Below are 18,868 nucleotides of genomic sequence, written 5' to 3'. Positions count from 1 at the left end.
CAGCACAATACTCACTGAACCCTCCATCTATGTACTCTCCTCCATTATCTGACCTCAAACATTTTACTTTTAAACCTGTTTCTGTCTCAACCATGGCCTTCCACTTCTTAAAGGTTTCAAATACATCAGATTTATTTTTCAAAAAATAAACCCATACCTTTCTGCTTGAGTCATCAATAAAAGTGATGTAGTACCTTGAACCTCCAAGGGATGCAACCGGAGAAGGCCCCCACAAATCAGTATGTACTTGTAACATCCCGTGAGTTTAAAAAAAAAAAAAAAAAAAGTAAGTCAGAATTTTGTGGACCACATGTGCCCCCACCTAACCCCACTACCCATCATTCTCATCCACTCAATTTCACCCACATCTCTTCTCTCTTTGGCCGGCTCTCTCCTTTCTTTCTTTCTTTCATTTTCTCTCTTTTCTTTTCATTTTGCTGAAACACACACACACTCACCCGCCAGCCTCCACTCCAAAATACACTATCTCACCATCATTTTTCCGGCAAGATCACCGGAAAAATACTTAGGAACTCCAAAGCATCTTCATTATTTTATTTGAGGTAAAAGTTCAAATCTTTTTTGATGAGTATTATGTTCTTGTTTGAGGTTATTTTACTCAAGCTTTAATAATGTTATTCATGTGATTTAAGAGCTTTGGAAATGATATTCATGTGTTTATATGTATGGATTTTGGTCTTGGTGGATGTATTTGATGAGTGAGTTCATGATTTTTACAATGATGGTTATCTAAGGCTTGTTGTGGTGAAAATTTAGAGGTTTTGAGTTATAATATGTGATAGATGATGAATATAATTTTTATTGATTATTTGGAGCTAGTTAAAGATTTAAATTGTTTGTCTTGGAGAAAATTATGATTTTGGTGTCATGGGTCACTTGATGATGTTATAAAAATCTTGTGGGAAGCACTTGTAAAGTGTGGAGGTTTTGATGTTAGATATGACACCTTGAAAGATTTATGAGTATAAATGGGAGTCTATGCCTTGCAAATTAAAGTGTTTTGAGAAATTTTGGAAGTAGAATACATTACATGTGAGGTTGAATACTAGGCTTGCCTAATTGAGTTCTTACTTGGCAATTCCTAATTTGTAGTTAGATACAATTTCAAGCTTTGTGCTCATTGTGATAGATTTGCTTGACATTGTTTAGGTTCTAGCTAATCTCCCCTTGGAGCTTGGAGAATTAGGATTTTGCGGTTGCGAGGTAAGTAGCTTTTTAATGGGTATTTTTGAAAAATAACCATATCTTATAAATATTGTTTTTGAGTCAAACACATTTGGAAAATGATATATATGGATATATGCTTTCTTAAAAGTATTGTGTTGTGACCCTTACTATATATGAAAAATGCATCATATTTGATATTACATTTGGGGAAATGCATGAATTGTTATATGGAAAAATGAGCATCTTTTAATTAATCTTTGATAAGAAAATCATTGATTTTATGGTGTATTGAAAAGTTAAAGATGCTTATCTTGTCTTGTATTATTTGAGAAATTGTTAGAAAATCTTTTGACAAGAATGAAGTTTGTAAACCTTACAAACTTTGTAGAAGTTAGATTATTTAAGGTTTTCTGAAACTATTTGGATATGAACTATGTGTTTCAAAGTAAGGTAACCTGTGAGTTTATGTGATTTTAGCCCTATGCCATGTGTGATTTCCCAGTGATCACCCGATTTGATTTCCGTAGTCTTTGTGACAATGGAATCAAATTTAGGTCAGTGCCTTTTCAATTTGGATGACGCGTTCTTCCCTGCTGTCCATGGGAGGAAGAGGTTCCTTGATTGTGTGTGGGTGAGTCTGCTGTCCATGGGGCCAAGAGACCACATGCAAAAGAGGTCCTATTTGACGCGCTCTCTCTGCTGCCCATGGGGGGAGAGAAAAACCTTAAGGGTATGGGTGAGGCTGCTGTCCATGGGGCCAAGAGTCTGCATACCAGAGAGGATAATATCATGCCAGTTGTGAATAGGTGGATCCCCTGACCGGTCTATGTGGTAGGGTGGTAGATTTGTGATAATTTATCTTATGTTAGATATTATGGTTTTAGAAATTATACTGTTGATACTCACAGATTATGGTATATAGTTTCAAGATATTTACTTTGAGAAACTTTGTGCTTCATTATGTAATCATTCTTGTCATATTATTATTATTGAAGATGAAACTTACATTTCCCCTACCCCCATTATTGTGCTACTTACTGGGCTTTGTCTCATTCTATTATTTTTATAACTTTTCAGAGTAGGCAACAATCTTTTGAGACAGCTTTTTGGTGGCTAATAGTAGTTAGACTAACTACTGATGGAGGCTGAATTTTTGTGTAATGGATATATTAGATGGTGTACATCTTAGACTAGGCTTAACTCATTCTTTTGTATATTATAGTGGTTATGACTGTATTTCCACTGATGGGACAAGCTGTTGTTATGTAATTGTTGTTTTTAGACCTCTATTCTTTTGTGGCCTATGGTCCTTGTAATTAATGCTTAGAGCTCTGACTTACTCTGAAAGTATATTCTATGGGATGATTATGATAATTCTTGTTGTTGGCACTTGATAATAATTATGTGGATTGAATTGGCAAAAAGAAAAAAAAAAAAAATTTACAGGTACTTAAGACGTCTCTCTCATACTTTAGACCCTTTGGGGTTTGGGGCGTGACAGTTATGGTATCAGAGCTTAGGTTATGATTCTGTAGACTTTGAAAATAGGAATTAATTTTGATTTAAGTCAGAGCATTAGGGGTTTGATGAATTCTTTATTTTGTTCTTTTGTTTCAGCTTCCACCTGCTATTCTTTTTCCTTACCTACCTTTTCTATGTTAACCTTCCATGTTGCCTTGTGATTTACTTGCTTGTTTCTTGGGTATAGGTATAAGTACCTTGGTACATTATGCCTCCTAAAAAGAAAGCACGTAAAGTAAGGCATGTGGATGAGGTTACAGCTCCAGAGCATGGCCATAGGCAACGCCAAGAGCGTGAGAGATCTGTCACTCCTGATGGTGGCGAGATTGATGAGGTGGCAGACAGGATTTATGCTAGGATTGCTAGAGCAGTCCAAGGTGGTGAACGTAGGAGGGGGGGGTTGCCTTTTTGCGGAGTTTCGTAAGCAAAACCCTCCAATTTTTGATGGGGGACCTGATCCTATGGCAGCAGAGAATTGGCTGCTAAAGATGGAAAAATTACTGAGAGCCCTTAAATGTACTGATGCTCAGAAGGTGTTGTATGCCACTTATGCTCTTCAGGGTTCTGCTGATAGATGGTGGTCAAGCACTGAGCCATTGTTGAGTATGGAGTTGGGAAGGGGCACTCCCATTACTTGGGAGAAGTTTAAGGAAGTTTTCAATAGGACATACTTCCCCGATGTAGTGAGGGACCGTAAGGCAAGAGAATTTTCTGATTTGGTTCAGGGGGCTATGACAGTGGAGGAGTATGTTGCTAAGTTTATTAAGCTCTCTCGCTTTGCTCCTTACTTGATTCCGGATGAGTCTAAGAAAGTGAAAAAGTTTCATGAGGGCCTTGATGGTAGGATTTGCCCTCTCATTATAGCCTCTGGAGTGGATACTTTTACGGAGGCTATGAAACGGGCAATGAGTCTTGAAGAAGACTTTAAGTACAACCCCAGTTCCAAGAAGAGTGAAAAGAAGCAAGGGCCCTTTCATTCTCAACACAGTAAGGGTCAAGGGCATAAGAAAGGATTCTTTAAATACTCGGGTAATAGAGGACAATCTTCTAGGCATAGCAAGAATGCCTACCCTCAGTCTGGTGATAAGAAATCTTGCTCTCGTTGTGGTAAACTTCATGATGGACAAAATTGTGATGGGGTCAAGATTTGCTTTACTTGTAAGCAACCCGGACACTTTGCTAGAGATTGCCCAAGTTCTAAGGGCTCGGGTTCCACTTCCTCATCTCAAGTTGCAAAGGGTAATGACATTGGGAAGAAGGTGCAAGGTAGAGTGTATGCCTTGACTACTCAGGATGCTCAAGCCACGGATACAGTGGTGGCAGGTATACTTCCTTTGTTCTCTGCACATGCTAAAGTTCTTTTTTATCCTGGTTCTACGCATTCTTTTGTTTCTTGTGCATTTGCTAAAAATCATGACAAGAGCCCTGAACTACTTGATTTTGAGTTATCGGTTTCTACCCCTGTTGGTGATACTTTAATGACTAATCTTGTGCTTAAGTCTTGTATTATTTGTATTAAGGGTAGAGAGTTATTGGCTGATTTGGTGTTGTTAGATATGCATGATTTTGATGTCATTTTGGGCATGGATTGGTTGGCTTCTTACCATGCTAGTGTGCATTGTTTTGAGAAAGAGGTGGTGTTTAGGCCTCCAGGTGAATCAGAATTTCTATTTAAGGCTTCATGTTTGCCTTTTATGCCTCGTGTGATATCATGCATACAAGCAAACCGCTTGCTTAGAAAGGGATGCCAAGGATTCCTTGCTAGTGTAGTGGAGTTACAAAGTGGAGAATCGGAGATAGGAGACATTCCCATTGTGAGGGAGTTTTCAGATGTTTTTCCTGATGATCTACCTGGGTTGCCCCCGGATCGTGAGATTGAGTTCTCTATTGATCTCCTTCCTGGCACTGCACCTATTTCTAAGGCACCATATAGAATGGCACCCTTAGAGTTGAAAGAACTTAAGGAGCAATTGGTAGAATTGTTGGACAAAGGGTTTATTCGCCCTAGTGCCTCGACTTGGGGAGCTCCAGTTTTATTTGTCAAGAAAAAGGATGGGTCTATGAGATTATGTATTGATTATCGTGAGCTTAATAGAGTCACCATAAGGAATAAATATCCTTTGCCTCGTATTGATGACCTATTTGATCAGTTGCAAGGAGCACAAGTCTTTTCTAAGATTGATATTCGTTCTAGTTACCACCAGTTGAAGATTAAGGGTGAGGATATACCAAAGACGGCCTTTCGGACTAGATATGGTCATTATGAATTTTTGGTGATGCCGTTTGGATTAACTAATGCCCTTGCTGCTTTTATGGATTTGATGAATAGGGTATTTCATGAGTACCTGGACCGATTTGTCATTGTGTTCATTGATGATATTTTGATTTATTCTAAGAGTCAAGAAGAGCATGAAGAACACTTGAGGATTGTTTTACAGATTCTAAGAGAAAGGAAGTTGTATGCTAAGCTGAAGAAGTGTGAATTCTGGTTGAATCAAGTAATGTTCTTGGGTCATGTGATATCTAAGGATGGAATTACAGTGGATCCTAATAAGATAGAAGCGGTGGTTAGTTGGGATAGGCCTACAAATGTGAGTGAGGTTAGAAGTTTCTTGGGCCTTGCTGGTTACTACAGAAGATTTGTAGAGGGATTTTCCTGCATTGCAGCTCCTTTGACACAATTAACTCGAAAGAATGTTAAATTTGAGTGGACAGAAGAATGTGAGAAAAGCTTCCAAGAGCTAAAGCGGAGATTGGTCACTGCTCCAGTGTTAACTATCCCTTCAGGTACAGGAGGTTTTGTCATTTACAGTGATGCTTCTCATAAGGGACTTGGTTGTGTGTTGATGCAAAATGGGAAGGTTGTGGCTTATGCCTCTCGTCAGTTGAAAAATTATGAGAAAAATTACCCCACTCATGACTTGGAGTTGCCTGCAGTTGTTTTTGCTTTGAAAATTTGGAGACATTATTTGTATGGGGAAAGATGCGAGATTTTCACTGATCATAAAAGTTTAAAGTATTTCTTTACCCAAAAGGAGTTAAATATGAGGCAACGGAGATGGTTGGAATTGGTTAAGGATTATGATTGCTTTATTAACTATCATCCTGGTAAGGCAAATGTTGTAGCTAATGCTCTTAGTAGAAAGCCTTCAAGTTTTTCAGCTGCTTTGCTAACCACTCAAGAGGAAATTATTTGGGATCTTGGAAGGATGGAGATTGAGGTTGTTATGGGCCATTCTGAGGCCTACCTGGCTAGTTTGAGTGTTCAACCAACCTTGGTGGAAAGAATTAAATTTTCATAGGCCGATGACCCACATTTAAAGAAAATCATGGATGAGGTGCATAGTGGAAAGAAATCTGAATTTTCTATCTCTGAGGATGGTGCTTTGAGATTTGGGAGTAGACTTTGTGTGCCAAATGATCCATTGATTAAAAAGGAGATTCTAGAGGAGGCTCACTATTCACCATATATAATACATCCGGGTAGTACAAAGATGTATCGTGATCTTCGTGAAAACTTTTGGTGGAATAATATGAAAAGGGAGATTGCTCAATTTGTAGAGCAATGTTTGACTTGTCAGCAAGTTAAGGTGTTGCACCAACGACCCTCGGGTTTGTTGCAACCACTTCCTATTCCCCAATGGAAGTGAGAGGAAATCACTATGGATTTTTTTTCAGGATTCCCGAGATCTCCTAAGGGTCACAACGCTATTTGGGTGATTGTTGATAGAATGACAAAATCAGCTCATTTTCTCCCTATTCGGATGAACTACTCTCTTGATCGGTTAGCTCAGCTCTATGTTGATGAGATTGTGAGACTTCATGGAGTACCTGCAACTATTGTTTCAGATAGAGATCCAAGGTTTACTTCTCATTTTTGGGGTGGTGTGCAAAAGGCCTTGGGTACTAGATTGAACTTTAGCACAGCTTTCCACCCTCAGACAGATGGATAGTCTGAAAGGACTATTCAAACTCTGGAAGATATGTTGAGAGCATGTGCATTGGATCTTAAAGGGAATTGGGCTAGTCACTTACCTTTGGTGGAGTTTGCTTACAATAATAGTTACCATTCGAGTATTGAAGCAGCACCTTATGAGGCTTTGTATGGGAGGAAGTGTAGATCCCCAATTTGTTGGGATGAGGTTGGAGAACGAAAACTCTTGGGGCTAGAGATTATCCAGAGGACTTGTGAAAGGGTAAATATGATCCGTGATCGACTACGAGCAGCCCAAAGTAGACAAAAGAGCTATTTTGACATTAAAAGGAAGGCTTTGGAACTTGAAATTGGAGATAAAGTTTTCCTACGGGTTGCACCTATGAAAGGGGTAATGAGATTTGGCAAAAAGGGTAAGTTAAGCCCTAGGTTTGTAGGGCCTTTTGAGGTCTTGGAAAGAGTGGGCGAGGTTGCATATAGAATTGCCTTACCACCAGCCTTGTCAGGAATTCATAATGTTTTCCATGAGTCTATGTTGAGGAAATACATTCCTGACCCTTCACATGTTTTGAGCTATGAGCCTCTTCAGATTAGAGATGATTTATCATATGAAGAAGTTCCGGTAGACATTTTGGACCGTAAGGAGCAAGTGTTACGCAATAGAACAATACCTTGGGTAAAGATGCTTTGGAAGAATCATTCGGCAAAAGAGGCATCTTGGGAGCGTGAGGATGATATGTTGTCAAGATACCCAAGCCTTTTTCAAGATCAAGGTACGTAAAATTTCGAGGACGAAATTTTTTAAGAGGGGAAGATTGTAACATCCCGTGAGTTAAAAAAAAAAAAAAAAAAAAAAAAAAGTAAGTCAGCATTTTGTGGACACGTGTGCCCCCACCTAACCCCACTACCTCCGACTAAGAGGTCGGACAGTAGGATTTTGAGGGGCTATTGTGGGGCCCAAGAATTTGTGGTCCTAGCCCATTTTTACATTGGGGCCCAAGGCCCAAGCCGAGGAGGGGTATAGCCGAGGACGTGTAATAAAAATCTAACTAGTCTTGAGACATAGCCGAGGATAATTCTGTCATCGGCATATTCGAGGTCCCCCTGAAAGAAAGGGCAAGAACGGTATAGGAACAATTTTGAAAAAAATCTAAAATATCTATGTCAATAGAGAAGGAGACACTAGATAGTATAACGACCAAGGACAAAACGAAAACTGCCATTACAGCCATTGAATACTCTGCACCTGACAGAGCCATGCTCTTCAGCTTTTACAACCACCTCCAACCACTTTGGGTATGGGCTGATGGGACAAGTATCAATCCTGGAAAGTCGATCCTACACATGGACGTAGGATAAGGGATACAGGTTAATATAAAAGGAGAAGCAAGCAATCCGAAAAAAGGGGCTGGGAAAAAAGGCCAAGAATCAGAGCCTCCCAGACCGCCTAAAGGAGAAAGACTCCTTGAGCGAACACGGTTTAATTCTGTATGAATACCACGACTAACCACCGTCCGGTGACCAACGCCTAGCTTTTCAAACCCACGCTCTACAAATGATATTGTTTAGGCTTTTTTTACGTGCGAACCCAGTATCATTTTGGGTCGTTACAAATCAAGTCCCTACACAATTCTTTAGTGGACAATGAATATTTTTTATTAGTAGACAATGAATATTTTTTTTCATGAATAAGGAGTTTGTTTTCCTTAGTGGATAAGGAATTTTTTTTTCTTACTAAGAAAATCCAAACCAAATTAAATTTGGAATTTGACACAATTTCTAACAAATCTTCACCTTGACTCAAATTGCACTGATCAATCTTCCAACCAAGTCAAATTAGGAATTTGAAATAATTTATAACAAAACCCACATGAGTTAAGGCCTATAAACAAAATTGAAAGACTTCAAAAACAAATCATACAAAATTTACGTCCCGGAATGAAAAAGAAAGAAATTAATGAAGTGGGAACAGAATAGTAATCAAACAATATTAATAATGATAGGCCAAGAATGTATTGACCCCTTGTAATGAATTAATTGATTAATTAGCCAAGTTTATTAATTAATCAAATTAACATGCAAAATGTGTGGTAGTACAAACAAATCACTAATTAAACTAAATGCAACAGAAATTAAATTGACACGGTGATTTGTTTACGAATGGGAAAAACCTACACAGCAAAAACTCCAACGGATGATTTTAAGGTCACCACTCCCGAAAATCCACTATTATCAAAACAAGCAGTTACAAGTAAAGGAATCTTAATACCTTATACCAACATACAGTTGAACCCTTGCTCCAATACCCAATTGAACTTGTTCTGTAGTAACAATATTTCATTTTCAATGCATTGGTCCTAGTACATGACTAATTAATAGATGCATGGATCCCAATATACAACTTAATCACCAACTTGAGAAGGATGTTTGCTGCAAAGTTTTTCAGTTCATCATATGATGAAGATTAAGAAGCTCTTTGGTCACAAAATCTTACGGTGTATAAACACAGCAACTTCTTCAAAAAAACAGATGAACTAGAGCATATGTCTCCATTTCACAATATGCTTATGAAAAACTTTTGCATTGAGTTTCAGCAGCTGTGATGGCCCTCAAAACAATCCTTATATATGTTTAGGGTTATGAGAAAAGAAGGCCTAAATACATACTCAAGGATTGGATGAAAATCAACTCTGAAAAACTAAGTTTCATAAACCTCGATAAATAGCCATCTATCGAGCTAGCTATCGAGCCATCAGTTTCAGCAACTTTTAAATCTCGATAGATGCTAACTATCAAGAATTAAAATCCAGCACTTCTCCCTTAATTCTTGGACAGACTTGCATGGTTTTAATACTTGAACTTGAAACCTTGTTTCTTGAAATATTAAACACATCCTAGATCTACCTAATTATAAATAATTATGCGTTTTGTCAAAAGATTAGCCAATTACATAGAATAATGACATATGTTCCTAACATTGAATCATATTTATCCTAACAAATAATATTAATAAAGCTGGTGTAATAAGTAATAACATTGACCAACCAAAGTTTGATCAAAAGTACAACCGCGACAATATATGCAAAAAACTTCCTGCATTTCTCCAACTATATAGCTAGCTAGGTTTCCTAGTCCTTAATTAGTTGACCCGGCTGCATTGTTTCCTGATTTCACCAATATTGCCCGTCAGAACTCCAATTCGACCCATATTCACCATATCCATGAGTAGTGGCTTGAAGTTTGACATATGCTTTTGTATCATCAAGAAGAGCTGCATCTGACTGGAAGAGACCCGTCTCTTAGCCACAAGAGTGTAGTAGTCTTCATCAAATGTCTTGAAGCTTCCTGGATCCATTTCTACGATTGTGTTCAAATCACCAGGCTTGCATTTGCCCTTCAATCTTATTATATAGTTGGGATCCAATGTGGGATCAGTATCGCCCTTTCCGGTGAAGTTGTAAAGAGTAAAGATAGATATTGAAGGAAGAGCAGTGAGAAATTCCAATGATGTGTCCACCCAAATTAATAACAATACAGCACTATAAGATAATGTACATTTTTTTAAGGTATTACATTTTTTTAAAAAAATACAACTGTATTTTTACACGATAAATAAAATAAGATGATGAAAATATGCTCATCCAAACACAGACCAAATATTGCATGGTGTTTGAGTACCTGATAGAACTATTAGGTCTTTTACACTTAGTCCCCTTTGTTGAAAATCTTCTTTCAATGTGCTAATGTTAGCATTTGGCGGTATTATATTTAGCAAGGCCTCTGTTATGTATGAGATTCTTCCATCTCTTCGTCCAGTTTCAACTTCCCAAGATAGTCCCTTAATCTGAGATGATAACAAAATCCATCTAATTAAATTTTATGTTAAGAAACACTAACTATATAAGAAATGACTCGTAAATTCTAGGGATATATTTTTACCGTGGCAACCACATCCCTAGCCACCAAAGCCAAGATGTCCGCACATGAAACTACATCAGGACATGCCTTTTCTAGTGCAGACTTGGCTATATCGATAATTTGAAATCCCCAAAGGCTTAGATTTGGAAATGCATTTTTTTCAGTTTGATTTTAAAAGTCCAAATAATGTGTAAAACACCTATAAACGTTTAGACCCCCAAATATAAAATTACCAACATAAGCTTATACACAAACAATATATGTGCGGAAAGATGAACATAAGCTAAAACAGAATTGGTAAAACACTCTAAACCAAAATTAATCACAACCACATCAGTAAGTAAAAGGTAAAGAGTAAGAGAAGAAAGATGCAAACACAAAAATAGCACGGCGATGTGTTATTGAAGAGGAAACCGAAGTACTCAATGAAAAACCTCTCTGCCACCCTCCAAGCGGTCAATAATCCACTAGAGAATAAAGTTGGGATACATGAATAGCAGAAGACCCTGCAAGCCTAATCTATCTAGTGCACCTAAGCCCTCTAAGCTTCTTGCTTTAACAGAGTTACGCCGAACCTTGTCTTCTCTAGTTTAACTAATCCTACAATAGCCCATTGCATCTACCATCCTTGGCATCTTTCAATGCTTTCCAAAACTCCAAAAACACTCAATACTTTAAATGGGTGTGGGTAGTATTTGGGTACAAATCTCCTCTCAATAGGTATAATAATGAGAGAGGAAATGAGAAGAGACTACAATGATTCCTCTCTAATAATGAGTAGTTCTCTCTCTCTAATGAGGTGGGTGTGTTGTAGAAACCCCTCTTAGGGTTTTTCTCTCTAAATAGTCACCCTTACATTTCATGGGAATAAGGACATTTATAGTAGAGTATGTGAGAAATGTGAAAAGTCAGTTTTCATCCAAACAAGGTATTCTGGTGACTTGGCCTCGCGATTGGAACGAATCACAAGTTTGAGTCACGAGATAACTTCCAGGTCAAACTTTACTTTTTGTCCTGTAGTGCTCCAGCTGTCGTGACCCTTCAACTCCCTACATGCTTCACACATGTGCCACTTACTTGCCAGTCACGAGACTCCTTTGAGTGCACACATCTTGAATTTTCTTCACACTCTCTCGCACACTACCCTTACATAATTCTCACCTAAATACAGGGTTTCTACATGCTGAAATACAAACAAATTTAGCATGGAATAAAGCCAACATATGGTTGATTAAATTCAACCTTACAGATTTGTTGAAGAATTCAAAAGCACAGAGCCATCACAACCCTATAGAGTGTAGACAATGTCAGTGAGTTAATATATATATATATATATATATATAAGATCATCCACATTGGTAAAGCTAAAAATTTTATATTTAACACCTCAAAATATTATTTTATCTATTTTAACACACAATTTCACAACACACCCTGTATCAATAGTCTTTTTTTTACCATCAACCAAACACTATTTATTTTCTTATTAATTTCTTTTTCACTTCCTCTCTCTTCCTCTCTACCACAAAACCCAATTAAGTGATAAAATAAATTTTTTTTAAAATAAAAAATTTGCCTTTGTCTCCGCGTTGTTGGGCACTAAATTGGAGTTTGATACCACCACCAATGGTAATGCTCTTAGGGCAAAGAGAAGAAAACAGTAACTATTTTCTCAGACTCATACTCATAATTTCTACTAATGCAAGTGCTATTGTACACATTTTAAAACCCAGAAAAGTGATGGTCACATTTAGACGTGAAAAGTGGATATATACAGAATATATAAAATAAGTTGTGTGAGAAAATCATTATTCAAAGAAATTGCTACAAATATAAACGTGGGAAATAGACATTCAGTATACGTACCCTAACGAAACATTAATCGTGGAAGTGCATTCTCAGAAAAGGGGCAGCAAGTGTAGGTGCTTTTGACAAGGTTTGAACTATAACCTTCTTAGCTATAGTCTCGGCTTGTGGGCATGTCTTTGCATAAAAACCTACTTTTAGTTTCTGTGCATTTGGAGGCCTAGGACAAAAGGTACAAATATGTACCAGAGAAATAAAAATGAGAAAAGCTTTGAAGTATCTATGTCATAAAGATAAGCTGATAAAAGTTTGATTTTGGCACTGAGATTTTGTGCAACGTATGTGCGATTTTATACTGGACGTCTGGACCTAATCCATCAGATTTTCATGGATAGGCTATCATCACATATATGGCACTTTGCTTTGATTTTAAGTATAATTTTTTAGGTACCACTATGCTGCGGTTGTCACTCCACAAGTATAAATGTTTGTAGGGTATGGGGGTAAAGGCCGACGTTCAAGTCTCTAGGAAGGAGTTTCACACACATATACACTTAGATTAGGCTAGAATAGAAATTCTATCTTGTATAAAAATAAAAAATAAAAAATAAAAGTATAATTTTTTAGATCAATAGCTTTTAAGCATATTTATTAACGTAAATAACAAGTGGACTGAAATTTTTTAAACACCTTAATCGAGTCCATTATATGATTAGGAAAAATATTTTTACACACTCATTTTGTTACAGTGGTTGAAAGTTGAAACTTGCAACACCACAATGGCTTACACCAATTTGTTGAAATTATAAGTTGAGATTAGTGTGGAAGTGATGAACCATATAAAAATGATATTAGACTAATCATAACTTATCTATCATTCCAGGAAATCTAATAAATTTTGAGGAATTATGCGTACCAGAACTTTAATAGGCACAAAACCATATTATACTTCTCCATTGAAGTCAACTTCAAGAAAAACAATAAGTCTATTAGCGTTGGGTTTTTCGCCAAAATATTCACACCCTCTTTTTTCTTTTTGTGTTATATATGTTGGGCACAAGTAACGTGAGTGACAAGTATATGTGAGAGTGTATAATTTTAGTGCATCTAGCTCGCAGAACTGCAAGAAATTAAACTCATCTAATCATCTGTCTAATTATTTAAAGCATGTCTACGACGTGAAAGGACAGTTGACCCTGCTATATATATTGCAAGTTGCAACAAATACGTCTTACAAGAACAAGAGAAGATTGCATACATCATGCATGTGTTATCTCAAAATAATTCTTATAAAGATTAGTATTTGTTACACACATCATGTTACACACCTATTTTTTAAACTAAAATTGTAAGTTGAAAACATGATTTTAAAACACAATTTCAGTTTTCAAATCATATCTTTAACGCACAATTTCTGTTTAAAAAATGAGTGTATAATAGTGTGTTTTTATAACAATTTTTATCCCTTTTAAAATACATTTTAAATTGGATATAGCCCAAAATACAACTAATACTTATCATATATGCTCCTGGCCGATGCTCCTGCTTGATAGTTAATTAACCCTAATAGCTTCTTTGTAAGTTTAAATTAGAAAGCAATTATACATATGGTAAGTAGTGATTGGTGATATTGCTGATACTTATCATATATGCTCCTAACTGATGCTCTAGCTTGATAGTTAATCAACCCTAATAGCTTCCTTGTAAGTTTAAAATTGAAAGCAATTATACACATGGTAAGTAGTGATTGGTGGAATATAGAGTAACACACAAAAAGTGGTATAGAGAATTTGCATTCTTTAATTTGTATCTTAAATTTATATGCTAAACCGATTATCAAATTTATTTAAAGAGTTTATACCACATCAGTAATATTTAATTTACGTTTGAAACCTATTTTAATATTTACTTTTGACACCAAGATCAGAAATCCGAATAATTAAATCGCCCTGCAGCTTTTATGCATAATCAATTTAAAAGTCTATCCTCCATATGTGATGCAAACAGTTTTGATAAAAAATAAATAAATAAATAAATAAATTCTTGTTTCCCGTTGAACTAAGATTTTATTTTATGCTTCCCCCCCCCCCCCCCCTCTAATTGAAAAAGAAATATGACGTTGTTATTTGTTTTCCTAATTGAGTATCAGAAAATCTCTTCATAAAAATAGCTATTTAATTACTCTTTTAAAGGTGGTGGTGATACTAAAGTAATGTCAAAAAAGGTTTTCTCTATTGTTTTTCCTACTAGCATATAATTCAAGTATGTAGAACTTAAATTTTGTGAAAAAGTTATAATTATTGTGTGTTGCAAGGTTCAGGTTTCAATAGATCATGAAAGATTGCCACCAAAACTCAAGGACAAGTTTTTCTCAACTTAGAGAGAATTATATATGTGCTATCAAAGCATCTCACCATTTTAACCATTTTTAATTGGCCTCAAAACTCCCATCCAAATCTGTGCTAAGTGGGGGAGAAGGAGGAGGAATATGACCTTAAAGAGTAGAATAAACACATCAAAAGAGTTTCATTAGTGCTCCAACCCATACTTTCATTAGTGTTTAATAATTTTCAATTGAAGGGTTTGAAGGAACACATTTGAAAGTATGGGGTTTAATTGTTCACAAGGATAAAATCATAATTTTTAGGGAGTCCCCCAACACCCCCCCCCCCCCTCCCTGGTTTTGTCTTGCTAATGACCGGCCTAAAAATATAAGTTAAGGAATAATTATATTCAAAAATGAAAAACATATTTTTCAATAATATATTGGTTTGTATGCATACATAGTTTTCAATAATATATTGGTTTGTCACAATTTGAATTCAACTTTTAAAAAATATTGTAAAAACATATTAACAAGTCATTTATTTTTAGAATAAAACTTAGGTATAGTTACTTATAGGATGCCATATATTAGGTTCTTTAATTACATTCAAACACATAGTTTTACTGACCAATAAAATGCAAATAATATTATCTTTCTAAAAATAATTAAATTAAATTCAAATTTGATTAGAGAACTTACTGTATTGCACATTAAAAAAAAAAAAAAAAAAAAACTATACCATAATTTTACTTTTTTTTTAACATATTATTTTATATAGAGTTAATGAAACTCAAGGTTCTTGAATAGATATCCTTGTCTCCTGTACAACTTCATCCTATCTTGAATGGGAATACATTTGTCGACCCAATTTTTCTTTTAGAAAGGGCTAATTTCTTGATGATTACTGGGATTTGGGCTTGGCCCCAATTTTCATCATCTAAGCCAGCCATAAAGAATGTGGCAAGGTCCACTCCCAAACAAACCCTGTCGTATCATATGATGTATTTCAAACCTTTAGATGTTTCTTTTTATTTGTACTCGGCTTGGGTTTTTATTTTTAGCTTATATTTCAAAGCTTTAGGTGATTCAAGGCACCCATATACATGCCAGGTCAAGCCCAAATAAAAATGGAATAATGTTGGGCTATCTGCCCATTGGCTGTCAGCCCACTCTTATTACAAAAACAAAGGCCCTGCTGAAATTGCTTCTACAGTTCAGCTTAGCAGGTCCATTACTAATGTCTTAGAGAAAGTTGAGATAACCATCTCATAGACTATTGATAGTGAGGGACACATTCATATTGTCAGCAGGAAGGGGAAATTAAGACACGGTTTTCCCAACAAACGGCTTGTGTGCTATATAACAACGTTCCTATCAGTACAGTTCAAGGAAGGCTCGTAAGTTTCAGCGAAAAAAAAAGGAAGGCTCGTAAGCAATCACAAAAGGCCCCACTTTATGCCCTTTCATTTTCGCTAACTCAATGTCTTTGTCCCATATACTCTTGTACTTCTACTTTCTTTTATTTTCTTTTTTTTGGCTGGGTAATTGCAGGGATAGAACTCAAGTTAATGGTTACATACGGAACCGGTACCACTAGGCTACAAAGCCCGATGGTTCTCTTGTACTTATACTAATTCACTCGGATATTGTCACAATGTATTAAATGTTGTTCACTTAAAAAATAGGATATTTTGAACTGGATTAACAAAATGAGAGAAGGTGTGTATAAAAGAATTTGAGGATACTTATGATTGGATTTTTCAAGCCTTTTTATTTTTCTACTGAAGTCAAATCGTGCACAAATATTAAGAACAACACACAAGCACAATAAATTTGTGCTTACAAATGAATGAATTATTAATAAGTGTGCATTGCATCTCATAATTTTTTTTTTTTTTTTTTTTTTTGAGAAAGGCATTGCATCTCATAATTAAATACTACCTTAAACCCCATTTTGTTAGTCTAGTACAAAAATAAAAAATAAAAAAAACCAACATTTAATAGAACATCTCTTAATCTGATGTATTTAACTTCAAATGTAGTACAAATTTTAAATAGCAAGTTGTTATTGATGGGCAAAAATGTAAATTAGTGATTGACCCAAATTAGAAATAATAACAACTTTCCAACTAAGATTTGTTATGGAAATGTTGAAGACATAGTATTACTCTCAATTTAAATTCTAGTAAAAGGATGATATCAAGTTTTTTTTTTTTTTTTTTAATTACACCATCTGTCCCAAATTATTGGTCATGTATTTCATTTTGTGATATCCTAAAATGTAATCCTCTTTAATAAGTCTAACTTATTCTTTATTTTATTTAAAAGTTCAATATCATTCTTTCGCCAAAGTTTAAATTTAAAGAGAGTAAATTATTGCTGAAAACTGAAAACACTATAGCAAAATATTTTTTAAATGTGTGAATATTGTCATGCATGGGACCCAGTTTCAAAGAAAAATTTGTTGAAATCCGTAAGAAAAAATGCAAAAGCACAAAATTTTCCTTTTGAATGCAATCCAAACCCATCCTTACTTAAAAATATGTGATCGATTTGATAAAGAATGTCTATTGTGTACCATTTAAATAGTTGAACTTTATTTAGTTTGTTTTCAATCTATAAATCACGAATCATAAGTGTGGGGCTAGAGAATTCGTGGCCCAGGCCCACTCTACGTTAGGGCCCAAGGCCTAAGCCGAGGAGAGCTATTGCCAAGGACGCATAATGAAGGCACAAGGATATGGCCGAGGACAATCTTATGCTCAGCGCTTCACAAAACGCCCAACGAAAAGGACAAACTCCGTACAGGAACAGGACAAGAGAGAAAGCTGCCAACATCGTAATACATAATCTAGCATCTGACAGGCTCATACCCCAAACCATGTTATTTAACTTTTCCAACCGCCCCCAACCACTCTAGGTATGGGTTAACGGGACAAATCTGCACCCCAGGAAGTAAAACTTACACGTGGACACTAAAAGGGAAAAGGAACACTAGTATAAAAGGAAAAGAAAGCGAAGGAGAAAGGATCTCCCAGGGGGAGGAGGAGAGGGGGGGGGGAAATCCTACAAAAAGGGAGAAGGGGAGGGATACTATGCTCCTCGGACATCGTCCGAGGACTTAAATCCTACAACCCATACTAATGGAAGGCTTAACTAGTTAAGCCAAGCCCACCCGTAAATAAGCTTCTTTCAAAACCACGACTAAACCGCTAAACTGTGACCAAGGTCCTACCTTTCAAGCCTACTCTCTACAAATCATATTGTTAGGGCCCTTTACTTACGAGCCCAATGTCATTCTTGGGCCGCTAAATAATCGTGTCCCTACAATTGGTGTCGTCTGTGGGGAAGGCTTGTGCGTTGGCATAGGTGGCGGTGGAGTTAAGCCTCTATCAAGCAAAGGTCTGCGAAGGTTCCTCCATTTCCAGCGACATGCTGTTGTTTCTCCGACATAAATTTTCGCTAGGGGCTACGCCTTGCAGTGCCCATGGCACGGGCGACTCTAGGGGCTTCCAACATCAAGCTAACTCTCCCCACCTTGGTCGAGGGGCTAATCTTCAAAAATAAATAAATGAATAGATAAATACAAATTTTGGACAGGATCAAGGCCTTGTATGGTCCTCGAACTCAAGCCTCTAGGGAAATCAACTACTTAGAAGAAACAATACAAGTTTTGGACAGAACCAAGGCCATGTATGGTCCTCGGACTCAAGCCTCTGGGGAAACCAACTACTTAAAAGAAAAATACAAGTTTTGGACAGAACCAAGGCCTTGTATCGTCCTCAGACTCAAGCCTCTGGCGAAACCAACTACTTAGAAGAAACAATACAAGTTTTGGACCGAACCAAGGCCTTGTATGGTCCTCGGACTCAAGCCTCTGGGGAAACCTGGACAGAACCAACGCCTTGTATGGTCCTCGGACTCAAGCCTCTGGGGAAACCAACTACTTAAAAGAAAAATACAAGTTTTGAACAGAACCAAGGCCTTGTATGGTCCTCGGACTCAAGTCTCTGGGGAAACCAACTATTTAGAAGAAACAATACAAGTTTTGGACAGAACCAAGACCTTGTATGGTCTTAGGACTCAAGCCTCTGGGGAAACCAACTACTTAGAAGAAAAATACAAGTTTTGGACAAAACCAAGGCCTTGTATGGTCCTCAAACTCAAGCCTCTGG

General features: G+C 36.6%; 1 protein-coding gene, 1 long non-coding RNA gene and 1 pseudogene across 2 annotated transcripts; 2 read left to right on the top strand and 1 right to left on the bottom strand.

The window, feature by feature from the left end:
* The first annotated feature begins 365 nt into the window (after nucleotides 1-365).
* On the top strand, nucleotides 366-3,100 carry LOC115992308. Its single transcript, XR_004092473.1, has 3 exons — nucleotides 366-563; nucleotides 1,171-1,224; nucleotides 2,897-3,100. It is a non-coding gene; the product is annotated as an uncharacterized LOC115992308 (long non-coding RNA).
* Nucleotides 3,101-3,170: 70 nt separating this feature from the next.
* Nucleotides 3,171-4,138, top strand: LOC115991130. The gene is made up of 2 exons (XM_031114873.1): nucleotides 3,171-4,032; nucleotides 4,131-4,138. The coding sequence occupies exons 1-2, from the start codon at nucleotides 3,171-3,173 to the stop codon at nucleotides 4,136-4,138; spliced, it is 870 nt and encodes a 289-aa protein (XP_030970733.1).
* Nucleotides 4,139-9,782: 5,644 nt separating this feature from the next.
* On the bottom strand, nucleotides 9,783-16,068 carry LOC115991129 (annotated as a pseudogene).
* Nucleotides 16,069-18,868: the final 2,800 nt, after the last annotated feature.

This window comes from Quercus lobata, chromosome 5 (assembly GCF_001633185.2).
Source record: "Quercus lobata isolate SW786 chromosome 5, ValleyOak3.0 Primary Assembly, whole genome shotgun sequence".
Taxonomy (NCBI): Eukaryota; Viridiplantae; Streptophyta; class Magnoliopsida; order Fagales; family Fagaceae; genus Quercus; species Quercus lobata.
The sequence above is the reverse complement of the archived record's forward strand: the minus strand, read 5'-3'. Positions and strand labels throughout refer to the sequence as shown.